This window comes from Erpetoichthys calabaricus, chromosome 10, assembly GCF_900747795.2.
Source record: "Erpetoichthys calabaricus chromosome 10, fErpCal1.3, whole genome shotgun sequence".
NCBI classification, from domain to species: Eukaryota; Metazoa; Chordata; class Cladistia; order Polypteriformes; family Polypteridae; genus Erpetoichthys; species Erpetoichthys calabaricus.
This window is the reverse complement of record NC_041403.2, coordinates 112,390,696-112,411,882: the sequence shown is the minus strand read 5'-3', so window position 1 is coordinate 112,411,882 and position 21,187 is coordinate 112,390,696. Positions and strand designations below refer to the sequence as shown.

Sequence of the window (21,187 nt, the reverse complement as noted above, 5' to 3'; positions counted from 1 at the left end):
AGCTGTGGCACAAGACAGAACACTAGATATTAACGCTGCAGGGCTAAAATTTCAAAGACATTCAATAACCAGAGGGGATAAGTAGGCAACTCCCTGCTCTAATGCTACAAACCACATTTTGCAGGTATTGTAGCAATACTTTTTATAGGGGGAGCAGAGACAATGGCCTGGAATATGGAAATGCTTGTCAGCTTTGTGGTTATGTGAACCACTTCATATAAATATGCCGACAGAGCTCAGGAAGGTCAAACCTTCGTCAGTTAAACATAGTGGAAGTCCCTATACCAGATGACTTTGAGGAGGCACACACAGAGCAAAGATATTTAGTTTAGTGCAAAAGATTGGTCATTCTGGCCAAATTTCACATTTTGTTGATATATTAAGTAAAAAAAAATAGTAAAAACAAATTCAGTAGCACAAAATCAGGAGCGTGTTCCCCTCAACTTTCTTGCATACTGAGATAGAGAAAAAGGTCATCAGAACCAATTCTAGTTGTGGAATGTTTCAAATATCATATGTCATAACTAATTAATAATACTGATACACAATCATTTATCTATTTATATTAAAATGATATTTTCACATTTAGGAAGGTCGAAAATGGTGGTGGAATTTTTTTCATGATTACATATGCATTACGTAGATTACGTACAAAGTAGTGAAAGTTATAGTCACCTAAAAACATAGAAAAAGTGTTAGTATTATATAGTATTTGTTGCAGTAAATTGCTATCGGTAAAACTGCATTTAGCTAGATTTAAGTATGATAATGATGGCAGAAATAGAAAAAGTATAAAATTAAATGTATTTTGAGGAACACGACAGAGGCGTAGCAGTTTATTGTTCCCATTACCTCTTTATATTTACATGACACGTTCAATGTTTACACATTATTGTTAAACTGATCACGTATAAATTAAAATGAATAATAGTTATTGAAAAAATGTGTTATATTGAATACAGTTTTTAATATCGTTTACACTTTTATATTTCTATGATGCCAAAAATTCGGAATTTAAAAAAAAAAATACTATTTCTGGCTTAGTAATTTTTCTCAAATGTCATATCTGTTTGCTTTTTATCATTACAGTAATCCCTCGCTATATCGCGCTTTGCCTTTCGCGGCTTCACTCTATCGCGGATTTTATACGTAAGCATATTTAAATATATATTGCGGATTTTTTGCTGGTTCGCGGATTTCTGCGGACAATGGGTCTTTTAATTTCTGGTACATGCTTCCTCAGTTGGTTTGCCCAGTTGATTTCATACAAGGGACGCTATTGGCAGATGGCTGAGAAGCTACCCAACTTACTTTTCTCTCTCTCTTGCGCTGACTGTTCGCACACCTAGACGATACGGACGCTCGTCTAAAAATGCTGAAAGATTATCTTCACATTGCTACCTTCTGTGCAGCTGCTTCGTGAAGCGACATGCTGCACGGTGCTTCACATACTTAAAAGCTCGAAGGGCACGTATTGATTTTTGATTGTTTGTTTTTCTCTGTCTCTGTCTCTCTCTCTGCTCCTGACGGAGGGGGTGTGAGCTGCTGCCTTCATTGTAACTGCTTTGTGCCGCGGTGCTTCGCATACTTAAAAGCCAAACAGCCCTATTGATTTGTTTGCTTTCCTCTCTCTTTCTGACAGTCTCTGCTCCTGACGTGCACTCCTTTGAAGAGGAAGATATGTTTGCATTCTTTTAATTGTGAGACGGAACTGTCATCTCTGTCTTGTCATGGAGCACAGTTTAAACTTTTGAAAAAGAGACAAATGTTTGTTTGCAGTGTTTGAATGACGTTCCTGTCTCTCTACAACCTCCTGTGTTTCTGTGCAAATCTGTGACCCAAGCATGACAATATAAAAATAACCATATAAACATGGTTTCTACTTCGCAGATTTTCACCTTTCGCGGGGGGGTCTGGAATGCAACCCCCGCGATGGAGGAGGGATTACTGTATATCTATATAAAATTTCATTCATCTATCTGTAATTATAACCATAGTTTACTTGAAAATTCGTGAAAGTATTCAATTAAAGTGGCCCAAAAGTTGATAGGATTCCTTATTTTTGATATAAAGCAGGTGTACAAAATCTCATCGTGTTTACACACAGACAGACGTGATTTCAAAAATGGTATTTTCGAACTCAGGAAGGTCTAAAACGCGTGGGCAAAGTCGTTCCTGGAGGGCCACAGTGGCTACAGGTTTTTGTTCCAACCCAATTGCTTAATAAGAAGCCTTTCTTGCTCAAGTGTCACTTCATTCTTCATTTTTATTGTGTCACTCGTTAGGATTTTGAACCTTTATTGGTTATTTTAGGCTTAAAACAGCTGTAGTCTCAATTTTTAATTGCTCCTTATTAGCAATAAGATTCAAATGACAAAAGAAACCAGCAATCCTCAATTTAGCTTGTTTCAATTTTACACTTGTGTGTATTTATCATGCACTATTTGGTTTAATTAAATTAATCATTAATAATTAAGCAACTAGGTTGAAACAAAAACCAGCAACCACTGCAGCCCTCCAGGACTGACTTTGCCCACCCCTGGGGGGTATTTTTCGTATGTCACTTCATCCGAGATCAGATGCCTCATCTTGGATGAGTTAATGCCGGTGAAACTCATCCGGGATAAGTCGGTTTTTCAAACGCAGCCGTGTAGTAGATTAGTCTAGCTGGATCTAATCATCCGAGATGAATGCGTGCGCCCGCGCTGATTGAAAAGCCCATATATATTGAGTCAAGAAAGCATGATCAAGTCTTTGAAGGCTGTAACAAAATGACGAAAGAACCGGCACATTATTTTTCACACAAGCGGAGCAGGATGTTTTATTCAAAGCACATGAAGAATTTCAAGATTTAATATGCACAAGGGGTAACACTGCAAAAGCAGCCCAAACCAGAAAAGACAGCTGGCAAAAAGTGGCCGACAAATTAAACGCTAAGTAGTGTGCATTGTACTTACTGAATGCAGCATTTCATTTCCTATGTGTCAGATTAATTATTATTTAATATGTCATAATTCCAGATCAAACGTGAGCACAAGGAGAATATGGGTGGGTACAGGTTAAAGTGAAGTACAAGAATATACTTCAAACTGGTAAATATTGGTATATAACTATTTAAAGAATTGTTGACATAAATAATCATATATAATATAAAAAACATTCATTTTAAAGCTAATAAGAAGGCAGAATAGCAAAAAACAGATGGAGGTCCACGCGGTCCAGACCTAACCCCCGCAGAAGAGTTAGCTATCCAGCAAAATGCCCATCACCCTGTTTCTGAGGGCATTCCAGGGGGAAGCTCCTCCCCAGAACCAGCGGCAGGATGCAGTGGTCACTTCATTTCAGGTAAAGGATGGTCATTGCATATATTTGTCCTCAATGTGTGCCATATGTATGTTCCATATAGCACTCTTTTTTTTGTTGGGTCAGTTGCAGGGAATGTCATATCCCTAGAACTTGTGTCTGACCAACGAGATATTGACGAAGGTCAAATATTTGATGAAGACACTGTGTCTGATTATTCATCAGGAGGAGAGGTACATTTTCCAAATAATGTTTGATCAAACTCCACTCTGTGCCCCAATCACATTTGGAAATCCTGGGTAATGAGAATGTTAGGCTGATTGTGAGATTCTTCATGGAACTGTGGGTGTTTTTGCCTGTGTATTACCTACCTGCAATGGCATGAAACGCCTCTTTTATTGTCTGCACACGCATGTGTCCAGGAAACACTATGAAAACCCGAAGGAAATATTTCAGAGCCAAACAGACTTTACGAATTGCCTGGCAAACTGCACTTTTAGATAGGTTTTCCGCATCGCCTACAGTATATAAAAAAGTGCTGCTTGCAAAAAACCTCAAAGCAATGCATGCTGTTTGTTTGGTTGTGAGAGCCTGACTTCACCTAGTTTCGAATATAAGATGTAATAAATCTTTTAGGTACAATATTCCCCCTCGGCTAAAGCGGTATCTTTCGAAAAGAATTTCCTCCGGGAGCAATAAAGGATCTTGCCGATTGTGCAAAACCCTCTCTATATGAAATTCTCTTCTTATAATTTGCGCACCAATATCAACTGGTCGCTCATTCATGAACGGCGAAGCCATGACTGAATGAATTCCACGCATGGACACTGATTAAGTGTGTGAGCTAATCCTTGTTTACACAGAACAAACCTGCTCCGAGAAGGTTTGAGGATTAGGATGTGTTGCTATGACAACACTTCCAGCAAGAGTTTCAAAAAACTGACAGATCCAGGATCATGCCAAATCGTCAACAATTACATCCGGCTAAGCGAGTAATCCATGTACGAAAAATACCCCCCTGGTCTAAAACTTCAAGATTCATCAAAATCGTGAGGTTGAAGTTTTTTCTCAATTCTTATTCTTTCTCTATACTATATATATGAGTAAGTAAAAATCTAAAACAGTGGCATTTTTTATAAAAATGCTAATGTGCAGGTATGTTTGATTTGATGAACTAAAAATGTAAAAATAAATAATAATAATAAATGCTAAATATGGCATTTGCAAATGTTTTGGCACCCTTCTGTTAGGTCATTAGTCTAGACTGGCTTAGCATGTTAAAAGTTATAACCATGGGAAGCTCCGGTATTAACATTTTTAAAGGATAAACAAGTTCAGGTAAATCTCATTTTCTGACTAAGAAAATTTTACATCCAAATAATTTGTATGAAATCAACCCCACATTCTACCAATTTAAGAGATTGCAAGTGCAGTTGAAAACTGCAACAATATATAAACAATATATGAACAAGGTTTTGAGCTTGTTGAAAAAATGAAATTATTAAAACTAAACTTGCAATAAAAACTAAATTCCAGACTGTAGTAAATTCTTTGACTCTTTAGACATTGTGCAGCACTCGATAACCATTTGCTCTTGTATGCAACTACCTAAGGATCCGAAAATGAAATTAATGTATGCCTACAAAGCCTGAAACGTCATTAGGAATGGCAGTTAAGTGAACCATGGATGTGAAGACAAGATCTAGAATAACAAGTAAACTAACAGAAAAATTTGTATAATTTACGGGAATGCAAAGCAAAAAAAACCTCCATATGAGTGCAAGGGTCTTGTAGGCAGGTTTAGCTGAGAAAAGAGTGGTGTTGCACTTCTTTTATGTGTGGCTTTACTTACACGGATATGGCCTTCATGGAAGAGCCATCAGAAGGAAATTGTACCTGTGATCTTAACACAAATAAACAATGTCTTAACTATGTAAAGCAACCTCTGAATAAGACTGTGGCATTTTGGAACCAAGACAGATGAAGTTAAAATTAAACTCTTTGTCTACAACCACAAAAAATGTATTTAGATAAAAAAAAGAGCAGCGCTTGAAGATAGGAACACCTTGTCATCTTTCAAGTATGGCGGCGGATCTGTTGTGCTTTGGGGTTGTGTGACAACTAGTGGCACAGGAAGGATTGTGCAAGTAAAGAGAAGAATGGATTCAATTAAATATCAACAAATCCTTGAGGAGACTGACAGATGGACAGTCAGTCAGTAAAGTGAAGCTGGCACTAAAAAAGTATGAGTTCTACAGGAAGACGACAATCCAAAGCACACTTTGAAATATATTACGAAATGTCTCAACAAACACATGGTAAAATTGTTGTAATGGCCCTAGCAGTCTCCAGACTTGAACACCCATTGACAATGATGAGTAAATTACAGTTTATCAAATACATGTGACGGTCTATGTTGGCTCTTCTCTCCCTTGTTGCATCCTGGAGCCTCTTCAACCTGTTACCATCAATAGTCATGTACCGAGATGAGCCGGGCAAATGAGGACACATACATTCAGCAAGGGGTTGGTGCAATAAGTGTCAGTCCTTTTATTAAAACCAAACAAAAAGTGATTCAAATTGTCTTAACAAATAAATAATCCATAAAATCAATGCAAAGGTGGGGATTAAAATATTCAAATAAATAATCCATTCAAATGAGGTTAAAACCACAAGCAGGCAACAGTTCTTTAGAAACTCACAAGCCCTGGTGCATCCTTAAAATCTGACATCTCTGCTGCTCACCCATCAGAATTTGCTTATCACCCAGAGACACCTGCTGACAAACACAGTCATCCTTCACATGAACTTGCAACCTAGCCATCTCATTCAGGCAACCCAGACCCAACTTGTGTCCCTCGTCACTATCTCTCTGTGTTTTCAAGAACACACCTGCTCTGTCTCCTGTTTGCCACACAACTTTCAGGTGGGAGCCCACAGGGAGCATTTGGTTGCTCTGGCTCCCAAGAATGCTTAGCAGAAGCAACCCTCAGCCCCCTCTTGAGCATCAGCCACCCGCTCTTCTGCTGGGGCTCATTTTCCCAAGAGCCTGACTCTAATCTACATCACACCATCTCCTCTCCCGATTCTGCCTTTGTTCTCCATCTTTAACTTTCGTATCTCTTTTCCTTTCTGTCTTTCTCTGTTTATCTGTAATCTGTTTGCCTTTCAGGCTGCTTTTTATATGACTTGATTGGGTGCAGGTGTAGTGCTTTGTCCACTTCGAGGTGTGAACGAGGCACCTGAACAATCCACTCACATTTACAGGTGAATATGCAATCAACCCGGGAGTGAAGCACACTTGAGTCCACCTGCACCTGATCAGAGTCTGCACTTCCCAGGATACGACTATTTATTTAAAAACGCCATATTGCTACGGACATCTCATCACAGTAAATCTGAGTAGATCTTAATAGTACTGTGCATGCAAGATAGCTCAAAAATATGTCATAGTTGCACGTGATATGCAATAAAGAATGCAGAAACATTTCCAAGACAAGACTTCAGAGACTCACAGCTAGGGCTGGCAACCGTCCTCATTTTCCCATACATGTCCTCATTTTTAATGCGCCATGGACTGTCCGGGAGCCATTTATAAATTTCAAAAATGTCCAGAATTTTGGCTCCTAAAATTTGAAAATCTCCATATCCTTATCATTGATAAAAATTGAAAGCTGTACACCAATCAGCATTTGCGAAAGTAGTGCGCACACTTTTTTTTTCCCAGAATCTTCACTTCCATTCCGGTAGTAAACAATGCAGATATTGATGAGAATAGTCAATATCTGTCCAACTTGGCTTTTTCACTTCATCTTTTGAACTCCGCTTTATCTTCTTGGCAAGTATACAGTTCATTATAACTGTTGTTCCTTAATCATTTGTAAAAGAAGAAAAAAAAAGAAAAAGAAACCAAGAAATTACAATTTCACGTTTTCTATGTGAGATCTTATTTTCGATTCTTCTTTCAGCAGCTTGGTTAAACAAGAAATTTCATACATCTAGGTACAGTCCATCGCATTTAAGTGCGAGTAAGTACTTGTTTGTAATATTTTAATGGAAAATATTGTTATTACTACCCATTGTTCTAAAATGGATTTATAATTGTAAATGAATGAGTCAACTAGTTTCAGTTAATTAAAAACAATCATACATTTATTCTGTCATATAAATGCAATATCTTTTTAGTTATTGGTTGCTCAAGTAATAAGTCACTTCTTTAAGTAATTTAATAATATTTTCATAATTCTTTCATTTACATAGATTCAGGAATACCCATTATGCTGAAAAGAAAGTCCAAGTTCACAGACTTCTCGAACAACAAATATCCTTGTTTTTGAAACGGCAGCACAGATTCAATTACGGGGTCAATGCTCCCAAGATTCAATTTCAATAGTACGAGTATGTAAAGATTTCTATTCATATTTATCCCAGATCCCAGAGTTGCTAAGAAAAATTGCTTCAGTGGAAAAATATAAAAGAATGTAGATAAATGCAAATAAACTAAATTGAAAAGAGTAAAATTGTTTTTATTTTACTAGAAATTAATTTACCATGTGTATCATTTTCTCAGGTTTACGACAGTTAAGGTATCCAAAAAGTGAAAGGTCTGTTCATTTAAGAGGCTTGACATATTCAAAATATTTAATGTTTTTTTTGTTTGCCAGTGACTGTGATTGTGGCCATCATATCATAATTATAGTGATAAGCTGCTACTAAAGGTTTATATAATTTTAAAAAACATAAGACCACCTGAATTACCTCATTTCCAGAGAAAGAGAGTTGGCAGCCTTATTTGTAGCTGGCTACATTTTTGTAATGTAAAGTTATTTTAAATGATGTTACACATTAAAGAAGTGTTTTAAAACTGTCCGAAATCTAAGTATTTAAAGAGGTTTATTGTCCTAGGTTTATTTGTGATTATTGCTGCTTTTCTTGAAAAAACTGTGGAGTAATAACTGAACAAAGGTTGTTGGAGAGATGGGGTTTGGTTGGGTTAAGTTACTGACACATTTTTAAGCAAAGAAGTATTGCCAATTTAGCTCCAAACCGAATCCAATATAATGATTTACAAACTGAAGTTTATAAACACACTTTCTACATTTAGTATGTTGTAGAATCCAGGGTGTAAAGGTAATTGAGCCACTAGGATTAAGTAACCATAATAATGTACAAGTCTCATTGGCAGAGCATGAAAACAAAAACTAAAACTGTTAAGTTTAACTTTAGTGGGGCAAATTTTGAACAGATGCAGGAAAGTCTTAAAGGGATAAATTGGGATGAGCATCTAAGAGAAGCATTCAAAAGAAGTTAATTAGCAGCAAAAACAGGTCACTAATTAAGAAAGGGTTAGAATGAAAACCTGCAGCCAAATGCAACCCTCCAGGACTGGAGTTTGAGATCCTTGAACTTGGCATTAGTACTTAAGAACAGTTAATTCTGCTTCATACAAATGAATGAAATTGTTTTCCTTTATCCTCTACAGTAAGAAACATTAGCTTGTGCTGTATTCTTTGGGACTGAGCTCAAGCACTGTACTCTAAAAATGCCTGCAAGCTTTTAGCCATCTGTGTTTAAAGTCTGAAATAACCCTTGTTCTTTGGTTGCTTTTTCTGTACTTTCCAGGTTACTAAGGAGTCTGGCCCCCCACACATGAAGAGTTTTGTTGTGCGAGTTTCTGTAGGAGACTTTTATGGTGATGGAGAGGGAAAAAGTAAAAAGATTGCTAAGAAAAATGCAGCGACTGCTGTCCTCAAGGAGCTTAAAAAACTACCTTCACTACCCTTGGTTGAAAAGGTCCAACCACGCATTAAAAAGAAATCAAAGTCAATAGTCAAGGTGAGTGCTCAAATGAGAATGCAGGTGTACGAGTTTCCTTGATCTATCATTTTTTGAAATCTAAATATAAATGATTTTTTTATTTCTGTATTTTAGTCTAGCTCACAGCTCACTATAGTTCAAAGTACAATGCATACTAAAATGCTAAACTGCCCATGCCCCTTCTTTCCATGACATTTTTCACCTTTTATTCTTAAAATTCAGTCATACTTCAACAGGATTTAACACAATACTGTAGTTTATTAAATTTACTTTAAAAATCTGCTAAACTTTTAAAATAATTATAAAAGAAAACACAAGGTCATTTATTTAATGAGATTTCAACCCCTGTAATATAAGCTATAGCAGAAATTGTCAAAGCGGAATGGTTTCTGTTGATTTTTATATAATGTTCCTTACCAATCATAGTACTGTAGTTTACAATATTTGAATACTTAGAAACTAACATTGAGGTAAACAAATAATAAGGCAAAAATCAATCTTAAATCAATGGTTACAATGTCAAAAAAGGAGTGCTAATTTACACTTTATGGACAAATGTTTTTGGGCACCTGATCATCATACATATGTGAACTTGCTGGGTATGCCATTCCAAAGTCGTGGACATGAATGTGGGGTTAGCCCCCACATTGTGGCAACAACGGCCTCCATTCTTCTGAGGAAGCTTTCCAATATGATTTTCGAGTGTGTCTATGGGAATATCTGCCCATTCAGCCAACAGAGCATTTGTGAGGTTAGGTACTGATGTTGGATTAGACTCTCGATTTTCCGACCACCCATTGTGTATTCAAACCTAACTTTTTTACTTCCTATGTGTAATACTTTACATTTACTGACATTAAATTTCATCTGCCACAAATCTGCCCAAGCATGTATGCTATTCAAGTCCTTTTATAATGATTTAACAAATTCCAAATTATCTGCCAATCCACCTATCTGTGTATCATCTGCAAACTTAACCAGCTTCTTAGTTATATTCCTATCCAAATCTTTTATATCCAAATCATGGTCTGATGGGCTGCGCCTTTAACGAATGATTCCACTCTTCCAAAACAAGTTTAAGAGCAAGCATTTCTTGATCCCCAAAACCATAACGTTCTTTCAAAAACAACAGGCTTTTTGAAAAATATGCACAAGGAACAGGAAATGCTGTGATAAAACGGGACCCATCCCAATGCAGGATTATAAACATTAGGAGCGGAAGTAAACTCATCCTTCAACATGTTAACTGGCTGTTGTGTCTGTTGGGTCCAAAAATTTTTTTACTACCCATTTGTTATCAGAAAAACGAATTACGTGAAATGCTTAATAAATTGGTGATAACAGTTAGCAAATCCCACAAAATGTTGAACTTCTTTAATAGTTTCATTTGGTTTCCAGTTAACAATAGCAGAAATCTCCTCAGGATTCATCTGAACCCTGACCTGAAGAAAAAGTAGGTGGAATTTTTACAAATAAGTTGTTGAATTAAAATCAAACTCATATTAACACCTCTCTAGCACTTAAGCCTAAAGCATGATTTTCACAGATATAATCATCTATTGTCTTAGTTTCCACACACAAAAATAGATAAATCCTTCCTTTAGATAATGGTGCCTCCATGTATAAGGTCAGTCACACAATCATAAAGACGGTGGGGTGGAAGTGTTAGAAGGGACTGTTTGCTTTTAAAACAAATGCTCAAAGTTAGAGTAGTTAATGGCAGGTAGTGTGACACAGTGGTTAAGGCTTTGCACTTCAGACCATGAGGTTGTGGGTTCAAATCCCACCACTGATACTGTGTGATCCTGAGCACGTCACTTCACCCGCCTGTGCTCCTATTGGAAAACCAAAGGAAATGTAACCCGTTGTATCTCAAATGTTGTAAGTCGCTTTGGATAAAACAAGCTTTGACCAAATAAATAAATGTAAATGTAATGGGGAGCACTATTACACAACTGCAGTAAAACCCTTGTCTGACAGTATTGTAATTTTAATTTATGTTTGAAAACACTGTGGGTGCCAAGCAACAAGTTCTCAGCTTTACCAGAAGATAATCGGAGAAGCGTTTTTTAATCTTGAAAACCCCCCCAAAAAATGTGGATAAGATACTGATAAGACAAAGCAGGACATATCTTCAGAATGGAGACGTCCTACTAATAACAAATCATGAAATGTACTAAAACCTTACCAACTGGACCACCATCGATACTCATATTCCAAAGTGGCCATTTTAACTGGTTAATGTCAAAGCCACACTTTTGAGCAAATTTAAAACTAATAACATTTTCTACCAGCCCTGAATCAATCTATGGTTTGTAGGGGCAGAGCAATATGTATGTGTTTTGAGGATGCTGAGCTGATGTGCCATCTTTCAGAGAAAAAAAAAGCATACAAGTGTGACCTGGCATAACGGTGGTGGCTTTAGTATCTAAAAAATGCTTGGCAGTTCTAGTATTAAAAGTTACCAAACACTTCCACAAAATGCCAGAGATTCTGAATTTGGAAAACATGTCTTCCACATTCCTGAACTACTTTTATGACAAGTTGAAATTAATTATTTTTTATCAATGATTTTGGCATTATCTTTCCTAAGTGACTGATACATGGGTGCGTGTTAGGGTTTGGGAAAGCTCAAGTTTTTTCTACAAGCATGCAGGCATGCACATTCAAATTATATGCCAATGAGTCTGTGATTTTGGACTGTACAGAAAAGTAACATAGCTCTCTTCAATATTATTTTAGCTTCAGACCAGCCCAGAATATGGTCAAGGAATGAATCCCATCAGCCGACTAGCTCAAATTCAGCAGGCAAAGAAAGAAAAGGAGCCGGAGTACACATTAATTACAGAGAGGGGTCTTCCTAGGCGCAGAGAGTTCATTATGCAGGTTTGTACCTTCAGAAATGCTGTATAATGCACACAATTTAGTTACTTTAATGTAACTTTAGGTCATTTCCTGGGTAATTAAAAAAAAAAAAAAACAGATGTGTTTAAGTAAGTCAGTGGTTTTAGGGAGTGAGGGATGTGATTAAGATCAGAAAACAAACAGGAAAAGAAAGGCAGTTATAGAGCAGGTAAAGCAGCCTGTCTGTCTTGTGGGAATGTTAGTGGTGGTTAGAGGACTTAAAGGTGAATGTTAAATGTACACTTGCAGTGTGATTGTGAGGTGAGCAGGACAGGAAATGTGATTTTCCAGTGTTCAAAGGAAAGAATGATCCATATGAGTATGAGTACCACAAAATCAGCTTGTTTTGGAATAGACATTAAAGGTGGTTGCAGGATTTTCTGGATTGGTAAATGAAGGTAAAAGGCTACACTTAGAGAAAGGAGCAGCATTATGCCCTTGGATATCTTAAAATTGGCATTGAGCAGGGAGTAGTGAGAGGAGGTCATTTGTAAACACAGACAAAGTTAGGTGTGAATAAAGATGGACTGAATGCATATAAAAAACAAAAAAAGTATTCAGGCAAATGATAACAGTTAAGGTCCTGAGAAAATGGTGGAGCGTCACTGAGGATGTTGCTTAGCATTAATGGAGATGATGAATAGAGAGTGACTGCATAGTCGTGTTTCTGGAAGTGTAGTAAGGAGGTGATAGGTCAGAATATAATGTGCAGAAAGGGCATACTACAGACATTAAGTACAATCTTTATTAAAAGAGTCCTGAATGCAGGTGTTTCTTAAAGCCAGTGGAGCCATTTTCGATATTCTAGAAATGTTGGTTTAACTGAGTATCATGATGAGGGCAGAAGGTGATACAGACTTTTTGATGCAGTGAGCATGCAGGACATTTTTGGGGCTGCTTTTTATTGAGTATATATGGGGAGTCAGGTATGGCTAAATAATTCAGCCTAATTAATGAAGTAACATTTTAATGAGTTAATGAATATTATTCAGTGCTTTCTGACTTGTAGGTTAAAATCAATGATCAGACTGCCGAAGGGGTGGGTCCTAACAAGAAGGTTGCTAAGCGTAATGCAGCAGAGAAGATGTTGGAACTAATGGGCTTCAAAGTGCCTCCGCCACATCCACCCAAACCTGCACTGAAAACTGATGAGAAAGTAAGCCTTTAAATACAAACAAATTTCTTAATTTCATTTATTTCTTGTAAGTATTAATTGCAGTGTAGCCATACAATTAACTGGTCCTTTAACTGTTTTCCTTTACTTTACTTGTAGTTTAAATGTCACTGTTGCTCTTCATTTATTTTCATTTGTGTCTCTTTCTGCTCTTTAATATCTAGTATTTAGGTACATATAGTAGTAACTGGTGCCATGCCAAAGGTTGGTTGTTACCTTGCACACAATGTTGCAGGGTTAGCCTCCAGTTCCCACAAGCAGCCATTGAACAAACAGGATGTGGACAGATGGTTACTCTGAATTTAGCACTCTGTTTAACTAACTGCAATCAATTCTGTAGTCTGAAGCCCTGCTTGGTTTTATAGAACAAGTATTTGTTTTGTTTTTCTTTTTAATTACTCTATCTTTAGTATGGATTATAAAACATTCACTTATTTTAACCTGTAGAAGAATAGTCTGACAAAAGTGCTTTTGTATATGTTCTGATCTTCCTTATAGTTTTGACAGTTTTGTAATAGTGAGATTCTCTCCTAGCTTTGCAGGGTGAAGAATAATTCTTCTGCTTGCTGTGGGAACCTTTTATTATCTGTTTTAATATAAATATTTAAGAATTCTTCTCCTGACAAGAAACGCAATGATGTGAATTAAAATGAAATTTTTTCTTCTGGTTGCTGGATCCTGCCTGCCCTTACCTGTTTTAATATAAATAATTAGAATTCTGCTTATGATAAGGAACATAATATGAATTGAATAGAATGGAATGTTAACTGCAGTATATGCACAGACAGCACAGGTATCTTTTCTCTCAAACTTTGTAGTTGTTACAAGTATGAATTTGAATTCAAAGAAGGCTGTGCTGGTTTGTCTGTTAGGTGCCAATGAAGAAGACAGGTGATGCCAGGAAAGTTACGTTTTTTGAGCCTGGCTGTCCTGAAGAGGGAGCTTCAGGTAGGTTTAAAAGTAAAACTCTATAACAATTCTTAAATTATGACATACAAAGCAAACATTTATTTTTTATTTTACCCGACATTTGAATAAGTCCGTCAAATACATGAGATCCAGTCTTTAGATGGTAAATCCTTTTTTCTTTTATCACGCCATAATGCTTTTAGATTTTTGCAGCATTTTGTGCTCATTTGGTTAATTTTATATGCGTTATACTTTCACCTGCTGCCATCTTGGACCTTTAACATTAGAGTCCTGTATGATTTATGTTTTAAGACACCATGTCCTCCCTGTACCTGCAACAATAAACTCAGACCTAAAACCACAGCTCACAAAAAAATTATATATATATATATATATATATATATATAAAAAATTACATTATACGAGGGACGTTCAAAACGTTTCCACACTTTTTTTTAACTCTTATTTATTATGAGTTTCAAAAACAAATGACATCACTTTTCTACATAGTCACCTTCCTTTGCGATGCAATTTTCCCAGCATCGTACCAGCTTTTTAATGCCCAATTATTACTCTTCCCTCCTTCACTGTTTCCAATGAAACTACAAAAGTGCGGAAACTTTTTGAACGTCCCTTGTATAAAACTCCATCCAACTGCTGTATTGAAAAACAGCTTCAACTCCCCTCTAGCAAAGATTAGAGATGACAAAATATTTAATCTGAAGTCGCCGTTTAAAGTTGCTGTTCTTCTCTATGCTGTTTCTATTATTCTTTCTTCTGTGTGGTATGCATCAGGTTAAATAGATGACAAGTACACACCGCAAGTTGCTCTCAATCACTGTTCTGCTCTTTTAGCTCAGCACCAGAGAGTCTCAAATGCATAATCACAATAATAATGTCTTTACAGATAAGAGTTCAAAACAGAACTGATATATGTAGGAAAAACTGCAGGATTTATAGTCAAAAAACAAAAGAATAAGAGGTCACATAATTACAGTGTTTAAAATTATGAAGGGAATTAGTACATTGGATCAATATTGCTACTATAAAATGAGTTCAGCAAGAACAGGGGGACACAGTTGGAAACTTGTTAAAGGTAAATTTTTTGCAAACATTGGGAAGTTTTTCTTCACACAGAGAACCATAGACACATGAAATAAGTTAGTAAGTAATTTGTAGACAGTGGGACTTCAGGGACTTTCAAAACTAGACTTGGTGTTATTTTGGAGGAGTTCAGTGGATAGGACTGGCAAGCCTTCTTGGGCCAAATAGCCTGTTGTTTCTATAAAGAACATGAACATTTCTCTGTGGTTCCAAGCTTCTGTATGCCTGTGTGTGTGCATAATATATGCAGGTTTGATAAATTTCAGTCTGCTTTTCACACTATGCTTTCCACTTAAACTGCTGTCAGTAAGGTTTCAGTGATCTTATAATAACTGCTGATGCAGGAGAATTTTCTGTTTTGATTTAGCATTTGACACTGTAGATCATCAGATCCTGATTCATAGGTTAAACCAGTTGATTAGTATTTCAGATTCAGCTCTGGATTATCTTCTGTTTCAGTTTCAAATTTGTTGCTGCAGTGTCAAGTGTAATTCCTCAGGGTTCTGTTTTGGGGCCTGTTTTGTTTTCTTTATATATGCTCCTATTGGGACAGGTTATTAGTAGTATTTTTAATAATATTTCTTATCATTTATAGGCAGATGATGCACAGCTTAATCTTTCCTTTAAACCTTGATTATTATTTGTTTTAATTGAATATTTGACTACAGTAAAGTATTGGATGACTAATAAAGGTCTTCAGCTAAAAGAGGAGAAGACTGAAGTGGTTTGTTGTTCCACAAGGAATGGCAAGGAACCCTTTCTTCTTTTATTCTCCTTAAAATTTGAAATATACTTGCGTATAAGTCCCAAAAAATCGATCATAAAATCAGACCCCGACTTATACGCCCATTCAAAAATACGACACTTATTATTTTTTTTTACATTGTCTTGCTTCCTCCAGTCACGCACCAGTTTCTCAGACACATCACATTTTGTTGCAGCAGTGCAGTTATCAATTTCTTTGACCACTTCAACGACTTTTAATTTAAAACCAGCTTCATATTTTCTTCTGATCGAACGCTCCATCATAGATAAGGGATGCTCTTACAATAAAGGTGTATGAGGGTGTGAGATACAAAAAAAACACTAAACTGCAAATGTCGCTTCAGAATAGTTCAGGTATTACTGTGTGGTCACGTAGGCACAATACATAGAAATAAAGGCAGTGTGCTCCGTGGTTACTCTCACAGGTGGGAGTTAACATACATAATCTCTTGGAACAATAACATGAGTTTTCTGCATTCGACTTATATGACCGACATTATAAAATACGGGAAATTATATGGTAAAATCAATCCCCAACTTATCCGCAAGAGAACTTAAACACGAGTATACAGTCAAAGTAAAAAGTATTTGAACCCCTAGGAATTATCTGTATTTATGTCTAATTCCCATATAAAACATGGTCGTATCTTCATGTCAGTCACAATAATGAACAGACACAGTCTCTTATAACTAAAGATACACACCATTTTCAGAGAATTTTTGATCATATCGAATAAATCATTCAAACTGTGAAACTGAAGGTTGGAAAAAGTAAGTGAACCCTATGCTAATGACATTTTAAAAAGCTAATTGCGGTCAGAATTTAACACACCTGGAGTCCATTAATGAAACGAGTTCAGAGGTGTGGCCTAGAATTACTTTGATTGATAACAAACACTATAAAGTTTGAGTTTGAGCTTTTGACAACAAGCATATCCAGATGGGAATCATGCCTCCCACAAAAGAGCTGTCTGAAGAGCTGTGATCGAGAATTGTTAATCTACATAAGGCTGGAAAGGGTTACAAAGTCATCTCAAAGATTTTATATATTCATCAGTCTACTGTTAGGCAAGTTGACTATAAATGGAGACAATTTGGTATTGTGACTACTCTGCCTAGAAGTGGGTGCCCTGCCAAGATGACCCCAAGAGCACAATGCAAAGTCAGCAATGAGGTAAAGAAGAACCCTAGAGTGACAGCAAAGGACTTGAAGAAGTCATTAAAACTGGCTAACATCTCTGTTCATGAATCAACTATACGCAAAACATTGAACAAGAAAGGAGTCCATGGCTGGGCACCAAGAAAGAAGCCACTGTTATCAAAAAAGAACATTGCTGAACGTCTGAAGTTTGCGAAAGAGCACTTGGACACTCCACAACAGTACTGGGAAAATGTTTTGTGGAGTGATGAAACCAAAATTGAACTATTTGGGAGGAACAAGCAGAAATTCATTTGGCGTACATAAGGCACTGCATATCAACATCAAAACATCATCCCTACAGTAAAGTATGGTGGAGGGAACATCATGATTCGGGCCTGCTTTGCTGCATCAGGGCCTGGACAGCTTGCCATCATTGAGGGGAAAATGAATTCACAAGTTTATCAACAAATTCTCCAGGATAATGTTAGGGTATCTGTCCATCAACGTAAGCTCAGAAGAGGCTGGGTGATGCAACAAATCCACAGCACAATGGCTTGAGAAGAACAAAGTCCACCTTTTGGAGTTGGCCCAGTCAGAGCCCAGATCTCAATCCTATTGAGATGCTGTGGAATGACTTGAAGAGAGCCATACACAGAAGACAACCAAAGAATATGGAAGAGTTAAGGCAGTTCTGTAGGGAAGAATGGGCTAAAATTTCCCCTGCGCAATGTGCAGGTCTGATCTACAGTTACAGGAGGCGCCTGGTTGAGGTCATTGCAGCCAAAAGAGGGTCAACCAGTTATTAAATCCCGAGGTTCACTTACTTTTTCCACTACCACTGTGAATGTTGAATGCATTTATAAAATAAAGACATGAAAGAGTATAATTTTTTTGTGTGTCATTGTCTTAAGCTCATTGTGTATATCAGTACCTGTGACTTAGATGAAGATGAAGATCAGATCACTTTTTATGACCAATTTTTGTAGTAAACCAGATAATTCCAAAGGGTTCACATATATGTTGGGAGCATGTTCAATCAATCCAAAATGCTGCTACAAGGCTTTTACCAAGAACAGAGGTATCATATTACTCCTTTTTTAAGGACATTACCTTGGCTTCTAATTCATTTTAAAATTCATTTTAACATGTTTTTTTCTTTTATATCATGTAATGCTTGGCCAAGCTCCTGAATATGTGGTGAAGCATGTCCATCCTTACACTGTGAGTCGATCTCTTAGGTCCTATGGTCAGGGTCTACTAACTATCCCCAGGACTCAATTAAAGGCTCATTGTGATTGGACTTTCGAGGTTGTAGCTCCAAGACTCTGGAATTCATTTTCTCTGGCTCGGCTCTCTGAGAGTAATGTCATTTAGTTTAATTTTTTAAGACTTATCTTTTTAAACAGGAATTTGGTTAATCATAGGTTTTATTTGTTTTAGATGTTCTACATAAATGAAGTTTGTAATGTTTATGATGTTTTTTGACCATTGGTTTTATATATGTATGCATTTATTATTGTCTGTGTAAAGCACTTTGAGACTTTGTCTATTAAAAGTGCTATTTAAATCTTCAATGTTGATAATTGGAACTTGATTAATGAGTGAAATATGAATAAGGTATAGCCATTTAAATCAAGGCAGCATAAAATGACCTGAATTGAACTGCCATTTCCTTTAATTGGGTTTTGTGCATGTAACACTGTATACACTGGTAGTGATTTTTCATAATAAATTTTCCTAGAGAAACAGAGCCCAAGTTAATTTTTTCTGACATAGTGTTCTCACAAAGATTCCATTGTACCAGGCTTGAACAACAAGCATTGTAACTACAGAAAAGTTGCATTCTTTTCCACAGTTGACACCTGTGAGAGCATACAGTGATCTTGACAATGGAATAGCAGCATCTTTCAATGTGTTTTAAATTAGATTATGAAAGTGATGGTACTTAAAAACAACATTTATTTGCATAGAGTGTAATTCAAAGTGCCTTTCAAACAGTAAAGTAGAAACAAAGGAAAACAATAATAAAATAAACAGTTTTACTAAGGATCAGATGGTCAGTGGGGAAAGGAACAAAAACCTCTGGGGTTCTGTGAGCAAATTCCTGCCCAGGCTCCAAAGGGCTTTCTGTCATATACAGTATTTAATGTACAAAAAAAGAACAAAAGAGAAAGTCATCCTGTGGAAATGTAATCAAACACAGGCCCTCTATATTCTTCTTTCATCTTGTTTTATCATATATATGAGATGTTTTTATATACAAATACCTAAAAATGTAATTATTTTGCATTTTTAGTTAAACAAAAGAAGTCACTCCTGCATGCTCCTAAACTGCTTGCTCCTATTTTAAGATCGAGGGGAGCTTTTGTTTATAGTACAAGGTGCCGATCCATTGCAGTAGAATCCAGGGTTGCCAATACATTGCTATCTTCTATATACAGTTTCTTTAATGCTAAGGATTGTCTGTCCACCAAACAAAAACTCATGAACCACTGGACCTTGGAGCTTGAATCTTGTTCTCAATCAAGAGATTATGCCATGATCCAGATTATGTTAAATGATCCATGAATTTGTGATGCAGGCAACCTCAGTTATGAAAATTGGCTTTGGATTTTCTCACGGCAAGCAATGGTACACAGTGGCTGACAGGAAACCAATGGCTGTGTGGGCATGTGGCATTGCTGACAGTAGAAGCACTGCAACAAGCTCTGCTGATGGAAGGCAAACTGTAGCTGCATGGGCATGCAGCCTTGCTGACAAGGAAAATATACAGCAAACACTCACCAGGCATGAATGGTAACTCCTCGGGCAAATGCCATTTTTAACAGAAAAACCACCGTGGGAAGAATTTAAGGTGTGGGCTTCCTCAGCTGCGTTCTTGGGCATCGGGTCCTTCTTTCTGAAAGACAGTGATCTTCAGGGGGGTGACCTGTGTTACCTGAGTGGTGTTTCCTCTTTGAGCAGAGGTCTAATTTTGCTAACAGAGAAATATAGAAATAGAATGGTATCCTTTCAGTAACCGCTTATTCATTGTTTAGCCTATTGAAGAACAACAGCAACCACCACCTCCATCCTCAAAATGTTTAAACTTTTCACAAAATATATATTTATTACGTTATATATAGCCTTTTTACATTACATGAGGATATTCAAATACAAAGTCTATTTACCCCTTTTGATCCAATTTGCATACATTAGTACCACACCAGCTACACCTTTTTTTTCCTAAGCCTAAAATTTACTGAGCATTTTGGACATCATCTTATATACACTCGCAAAGCTATGTTAATCTTCTTACACATACCCATGATTAACACTTTAGTAATTCAATTTAGCTTTATTGTCATCAATGGCCTGGTGTCTTCTTTAATATACTACTCATTTTCGCCATAATGTCACAAACTGTATATTAGAGTTTTACAAATCCAATATTAAAATAAAAAAATTCCAAATATTCAGTATTTGTATATACTGTACATACAGCCTAGTTTGTTGTCTTTTGCATGGTGTTTTTGGGCATATATGCAACATTATTATGTGTTATATTTTAATTGTAATATCTTTGTAAATGTATACAGTGCCCTGAGCCTGCTCAATTTTCTTTTTTGATTAATATTAAAGTATATATAGTATTTTGAGGTGACTGTTAATTTAATTGCATAAGGGTTGTTTGCATGGTTTCATAACTCTTCTGCCCCACTAGAAATTAATTTATGGAAGCATACAAAGAATACCCTATTCCACACACATTACCAACTGTAGGGCACCTCTTTTGTATCTTCATGTTTTACAGTATGTATAGCTATACATACACATAGTTACTTCAACACACATGCACACACAAGCCAGATTTTGTTAATGTTGCTAATTTTAAATTTTGCTAATTATACTTGGATGGTATAGTGGCAGTTGGATTTAAGTATTCACATATCATTTTGTGTCTTTGACTAAGCAATAATATAATGTAGTAATATACAAATTTTAAGTTAGAATCCATTTAGATTTATTTTACACTCATCTTTAGTATTCCAAGTTTCAGTCTTTGCATGTGGCTTCATGTAACTGCCACA

At 36.5% G+C, this 21,187-nt stretch overlaps 1 protein-coding gene across 5 annotated transcripts in view; it reads left to right on the top strand.

Annotated features, from left to right (window-relative positions):
• The window catches only part of stau1 (staufen double-stranded RNA binding protein 1), an 814,059-nt gene that overhangs the window by 76,937 nt on the left and 715,935 nt on the right, over positions 1-21,187 (top strand). For all 5 annotated transcript variants that reach the window (XR_003717528.2, XR_007936091.1, XM_051932847.1 and 2 more), the window contains exons 9-12: positions 8,926-9,138; positions 11,863-12,006; positions 13,034-13,180; positions 14,071-14,146. Coding sequence is in view for 3 of the 5 variants with exons in the window: in XM_051932847.1 (XP_051788807.1) it covers positions 8,926-9,138; positions 11,863-12,006; positions 13,034-13,180; positions 14,071-14,146 (580 nt within the window). In the remaining 2 variants the exon portion in view is untranslated. The remainder of the gene's footprint in view (positions 1-8,925; positions 9,139-11,862; positions 12,007-13,033; positions 13,181-14,070; positions 14,147-21,187) is intronic.